Source organism: Limulus polyphemus, unplaced genomic scaffold, assembly GCF_000517525.1.
Source record: "Limulus polyphemus unplaced genomic scaffold, Limulus_polyphemus-2.1.2 Scaffold617, whole genome shotgun sequence".
In the NCBI taxonomy this organism is placed as follows: domain Eukaryota; kingdom Metazoa; phylum Arthropoda; class Merostomata; order Xiphosura; family Limulidae; genus Limulus; species Limulus polyphemus.
In genome coordinates, this window is record NW_013666227.1 from 384,400 (window position 1) to 391,321 (window position 6,922).

The 6,922-nt window shown below is 32.6% G+C and overlaps 1 protein-coding gene across 2 annotated transcripts in view; it reads right to left on the reverse strand.

Moving 5' to 3' along the window:
• The window catches only part of LOC106459491 (neuroligin-1-like), a 39,250-nt gene that overhangs the window by 13,966 nt on the left and 18,362 nt on the right, over positions 1-6,922 (reverse strand). For both annotated transcript variants that reach the window (XM_022385994.1, XM_022385993.1), the window contains 2 exons: positions 4,264-4,449; positions 1,025-1,817 (listed from right to left, as the gene is read on the reverse strand). In XM_022385994.1, coding sequence (XP_022241702.1) covers positions 1,025-1,817; positions 4,264-4,449 — 979 coding nt within the window. The remainder of the gene's footprint in view (positions 1-1,024; positions 1,818-4,263; positions 4,450-6,922) is intronic.

Here is a 6,922-nt window from a genome sequence, read left to right on the forward strand (position 1 = left end):
ATAAGTCTCTGCCAACAATGGTGGCGTTGAAATGTATTTTAATAATTTTTTTCTGTATTCATTTACCAGATTAGACTAATATCGTTTCTCTCGGGCTAATTGAGAATTATTTGTTGTCTGAGTTACGTCGATGACATCAGTACGTTTTATCAAGTAGTGTGTCAGCTGTCTACAGATACGTCGATGACATAGCTAAGTCTGATTAAGAAGTGTACCGGTTGTCTACAGTTACGTCGATCATATTAGTACATCTCATTAAGAAGTGTATCAGCTGTCTACAGTTACGTCGATCATATTAGTACATCTCATTAAGAAGTGTATCAGCTGTCTACAGTTACGTCGATCATATTAGTACATCTTATTAAGAAGTATATCAGCTGTCTACAGTTACGTCGATCACATAGGTACGTCTTATTAAGAAATGTATCTGGTGTCTATAATTTAGTCGACCACATCAATGCATTATTTAAGTTTATTCTCTATAGCAGTAATAAACACTTAAAATAGCTGTTATTTGCGATTCTTGAAACAGGATTTAGCCGGTTTGTAATTAAGCACAAAGTTACACAATGGGCTATCTGATGTCTGCCCACCACGGGTATCGAAACCCAGATTGTGGCGTTGTAAGTCCGCAGACATACCGCTGTGCTACTGGGGGCCAGCATTTAGTAATGACAGTAGAATCAGGAAACAGTTGTTGGCAGAGACTTATCAACGAGAAGCTTCTTCACTAGAATTCTGGAATTTAAGTAGTAGATAAAAAGCTTAATAATGGAACGCAGAGGAGCTGTGCGTATAACGCTGTAAAAAGGACGTTTAGAAGTACAGTGGAAGTACGTTTTGTAAAATCAGTCACCTTTCCTGACATGCGTACCATGATCTAACTGTAAACTTTATCACTCTAAACATTTTGCAAACTATTGTAATGTAAACTTTATCAAGTTCATTGTTCTACTTACAATGTTTAGAACTTTCAGAAACTTTTCCTTTAAACATTTAATTGAAATATTCTAATTTACTTTACCCATATTTTGCAAAGTTTGTCCAGTACGTCATTACTGCCATGGACAACGCTACCTCAGCATGAGTGAAGTTTTTCTGGAAATAAGATAAGTCTCCGTCCACCAAAGGAGCACCCAAAATATAAGGAAGTTCTTCACCGTGAACACATCCTAATCTTTCTGGGTAATCACCATGCTCCGATTGGTGGCCAAATACGTAGAAGAATGTTCTAGGGTTAACTTTGGAATGGTAGTTTGCCATTCGAACGATGGGAGCTACAATTAACGAATCACCTAAGGCGTTTGCTGTGTTCTGTCGTATGTTTATCGGATGTTGCACAGTTTTAGACCAGTCTGTGTATTCGTTAACGATTGTGAGGAATATTTCTTGGAGATGGTAAGTGTATACGTTTCTGACGAGAGTACGTATTAGCTTGTCTCTTCGGTCAGGCTCGATACCATATTTCTCATCTCGAGCCGAAAATTGTGGATAAAACTCGTTTCTAACCACTCCTACTAACAGTTTATATTGACTGTACAGTTTTGTGTAGTCTCTCAGCAGTAGCTCTGGTTCGTGTGGAATAACGATACCGTCTACAATCGGGCCAAAAGCTGTCAGATGCTCAGGAACCAACAGCTGAACTCGCATAATGTCTGCCATAGACTTTTGTCTCATGCAGGCCACCAAGAGCACGTGATCTTTAACTGGACAATCAAGAACTCTCGCTAGATGTCGCGTGTAAGTCATGGCTTCAGGAGCTGTGGCCCAGGGGCTGAGAACTGACCCACTCTGTAGGATTACTCTTGAAAAGAGATCTGTGGAATACATATATATATGTGGTTATATGCAGGTAATTATAGTTTAGTAAGATGTAATAACTACTACATTTGATTACTTATTAGTGCAAATTCCCTGATGGCTAAGCGGTAAGCTTGAGAGCTTATACGTTAAAGAAGTGGGTTTCAATACCCGAGGTTTGTCAGAGCACAGATAACCAATTATGTAGATTTGCACTTAAACACAAACAAACAAACCAGTTAATGCAGACGTTTTTTTTTCTACAAAATATTATTAAAAAAAGAGTTTTGTGAGGTGTAATGTTTAACTATGATGTTGTTTTATGCTAAAATGTTCAAATTATATATATCTCAGATTATATTTACAGACGAAAAGTACTTTGTACAAATTTATTAAAAAAAGAACAGTAAGGCACGTCAGCATAATACTGCACAATTAATAAAATAATTAACAACTCAACCTAGCTTGGGAATGATAAACTAGGTATGTCGAAAGTAGTCAGGTTTATTTATACTTTGTTAATTATTTAATCATTTGTGCATTATTATGCTGATGTATCATTATTGATCTCTTGTTATGGCATATCAGTTAACAAATAAACACCATGAACAGTTTCGAGTAGAATCAGCATATAAGGTCATTTGTTATATAAGGGTACTGAGCAAGGTTTTGTCTTAACTTCGAAAATCGGAATAATTTTTTTCATAAAGAATTTTCCATTCTGCAAGGTGAACAAATAAATGCCGACAGATTTTTTTCTTAAACATTAAACAACATCACACGTTCCTTTCTTGTAAAAGTTCACAAAAGCAGTTTAATAAACAATATGATTGGAGGAGAAAAAGGTACGTGTAAACAAACAAATTGTTACAGGGATCATACCCTGACATTAGCTTAAATTGTTATCGCTCGAAAAAACAGCTGTCCATGATATATAATGTTAAATAATGTTCCAAGCCGCAAAAAGATTTTGTTATTTCAATTACATCTTCCTAATTGCCTTTAACCAGCTATTAAAGCCTAAGTAATTGCTATAGCTATGAAGTTGTCTATGCAAAAATCATTTACACACATATAATTCTACTATAATTATATCATAAAATGATATTGAATTATGACAATCACAAATACTTAAACTTTCGTCTCCAACTAAAACAGGTCTTAGATGAATAGCTAGATACTTTTTTTATTTTGTACCTTATAATGATATAAAAAACTACTCTTTTTTAGATAAAATAATCATTCCAATAAATAATGTGCCCTAATAAAATGAAGTTTGTGTGGGGAATCAAAAGTTTGGGGCACTACAATATAATATATAAGTTTCCAAGATAGTGTTATTACTTGTGTTTCAAAAGTTTTCTCCACTTTTGATGATCTTCAGTAATGTATTCTTTGATATATTGTTCAGACAGAGTATTCATGATGAAACTAAGTTTGATGGACGGCAGTTGCCTGTTGTAGAAACAGAAGTATAGAGGACGACGTTTCGAAATACTTCCACCTGAAGACAAAAGGCGGAAGACTTTCGAAACGTCGTCCTCCATACTTGTGTTTCTACAACAGGCAACTGCCGTCCATTCAACTCAGTTTCATTCAGTAATGCATTTTTAATATAATATACAACATTTAAAGCTAACATAATAAATTTCAATACGACATTAAGATGATATATCCCAACACGATATTAAGATAATATAATCTAAGAAAACATTAACAAACGTTCCTGAAATTTTAATTTCGTTGTGGTTTATTTTTTTCCCTCTGGAAAACAGTTTCTTTAGTGAGAAAAACAAACTAAATTGGAAATATTCGTGAGATTTAGATTCACATTTGAAAGCATTAAAATATATTTTATATTGATATGTAAAATAATTGCTATTAGTTGGCACACTCATTCAAGTTTATAATGTTCGTCACAACTTTATCACTATAGATATTTCTCACATTTTACGAACGTTTTAGCGTCAAAACTTAAGCACACTACGACTTGTACTAACTTAAAAATAATTCTTTGTTGTCTGATTTTTGATATATTTTATTTTCTATCTGACAAAATATATATGTCTTTATTAACTCTATCAATTTACATCTGTTTTCCATGATAAATTGTAAATCAATTTAGATATCGGAAATGGTATTAAATTGTAAAAATTAAGAACGAGCTATTGTTTAATTATCATTCTTTTCTGTTTAGCTCACTGTGATTGAATATTAACATGTGCAGAGAAATTCATAACGATTACTACAATTAAACTAGTTCTTATATTATAGTTCATTGGTATTCAAAATAACTGAGAATGATAATGTAAACGTAAGTCCATTACTTTAGGTATATATATATATATTAATGTAATTTTAACTAAAACCTTTTCAGCAATTTTCTAAATTGTTCAATAAAATGTTTTCTTTATCTAAAAAAAACAGTAAAAATTCACTTTCCAATTTCAAATAAAACCTGACCTTTAGCCATTGGAGACAACATTAGTAAATTGACAAAAGCAGCTCCATGGCCATGACCAAGAACTGTTACGTTGTTATTATTGCCTCCAAATTCCATAATGTTTTCTTTAATCCAATGCAGGGCTTCTATTTGGTCCATGAGTCCGTAGTTTCCTCGGTGTGTTCCTTGTAGTGTCGGGAGAAATCCTGGAATAATGAAAAACACCAAACCTTGATCCATTTCGAATAACTGAAAACACTTACGGGATAATTAATACATCGGTACGTGCAAGCTTCATTAATGATATCGTATAGCAGTTCATGTTCAGATGGGGGAGGTCGTATAACTAAAACAAACAAGTCATAATTTATTAAAGTTTCAAATGGTAAATAATATTGGTTATGGCGTGGACTTTTAAATCAACAATGAAAGGTAGATATTATTTTGTTTTTGTAATGCTGATGTGAAGATTTTCTTTTCAAAACGTTTTTAATTGATTACATATGATCATCTGTTGCTAGAATATAGGACGTTTAATAACGTAGGTAGTGCAACGTGGTAATATAAATATTAGGAAACATTTATTATGAATTCGTTATCCGCTCCTCTTACAAAATGGTTGGACATTTGTTAAACACAGTCTTTATATCTCGCTCTCCCTTCGGACAGCTTGGAGCCGACTTCAAATAGCTGCTAATCCTTCTGTAATAAAGTTTCAGCCGTCTTATAAAATTTTGCAATATTGTATGACTATAATTCAGGAATGCAAACATTAAAATGAAAGATGAAGCAGTATTTTCAACACTACCAACGTTTTTGCTTGTTTTTTCACGTGAACGGTAGAAACATTATTACCCTCAACGGTCGCTAGAATACAAAGAACAGATATTGAAGTTATTGTGCAAACATTAAACAAATTACTAATTTAGAATTTTTAGTGCAATTTTCACTTTTATATGTGGCTAGTTTAGATTATTTAAGTTGCACTTTTACGTCCTTTAACATACATGATATAATCAGTTATAGACATGAAAACGAAGCATACAGAAAATAGCTTTAGTAAAGAAGTAAAAACATTTGAAAATATTAATGACAAATTTTACACACTTAAACTGACAAAAAACAGCTTTAGATAAGACGAGAACATACTTGGAAATATTAACGATCACTTTGACACGTTAAACTCACAGAAATTAGTCTTAGAAAAGACGAGAACATACTTGAAAATGTTAATGACCACTTTAATAAACTTAAACTTGCAGAAAATAGCTTTAGAAAAGACGAGAACATACTTGAAAATGTTAATGATCACTTTAATAAACTTAAACTCACAGGAAATACCTTCAGATAAGACGAGAACATACTTGAAAATGTTAATGACCACTTTAATAAACTTAAACTTGCAGAAAATAGCTTTAGAAAAGACGAGAACATACTTGAAAATGTTAATGACCACTTTAATAAACTTAAACTTGCAGAAAATAGCTTTAGAAAAGACGAGAACATACTTGAAAATATTAATAACCACTTTTACATAGTTAAACTTACAGAAAATATCTTTCGTAAAGACGAGAACATATTTGAAAAGATTAATGACCATATTTACACGCTTAAAGTGAAAGAAAATATTTATTACGGTCATCATTCAACCATTCATTGAAAAGGTTTTATGTTTCTAGTGATACACAAAGAAATATTTATTGTTGATGCCTAATCTTTACAAAATGAAATAACCTTTATTTTCCTACCCAATGTGCTGCAGTAAGAAATGTTATATTTGTTTTACTTCCTGATGTCTAAATATTGATTTTTCATAAAGCTATTTCTATGCTAAAATACTGACATTTAATAAGAAAATATCGCAAATAAAGGAGGGTGGGTTGATGTGTAGCGAGGTTTTAGGGAAAAGTGTTTATACATATGACTGAAGACAGCTGAGGAAATAAACGAGAAAGCTCTGAACAAGGATGAACCATGCTCACATTTCAATCAATAAACCTGTAGTATAGCCATGCAGGCTAGACAACCAGAAATGTATCTTAGCTAGTCTTAACTTCTCTTTATAATTGAAGTGCATTGCTTAAGAAGCTAGTATTTATTTCAATATTTAGGGATTGACATTTTATTTTTCTGGTCCTATAATTTCTCACTTCCTATAAGACAGTTTCTTGAGCGCATTGTTTTATTTTTGATACAGTTTTTGTAATGTTTCTCGCTGGGAGATTCCGAAGCAAGCGAAAATCGTGTGTGAAGGTCAGACTTAGCCAGTGAATAGAGAACACCATTGGTTAGATAACATGTCCACGGTGGATGAACGGGTGCCTTGAGTGCTTATAATTCTAAAGTTTGAGATCAGATCCCTGCAGTAGGGGGCAACATAGTGAGCCCATTGTACAGCTTTGCGCTTAACAACTAAAGTTAGACCATAAGCATAAAAATGTGGCAGTGGTTGTACGAATCACTTAACGTCAAATAATTGGAAGTAAATTTCAACCATCAGAGATACCAAGTAATTTTTCATAAGAAGGTATTTGTGTTTTAGGTATATATTTATCAGAATTTCCACTTGTAAGTAACTGTTAAGGAATGAATACAGAAGTAAAGGCAAATGTAACGTAATTGTAAATCGTTTCTGAAATTGGTTTTATAAAAATGCACTTTATTTGATTACAATAGTTT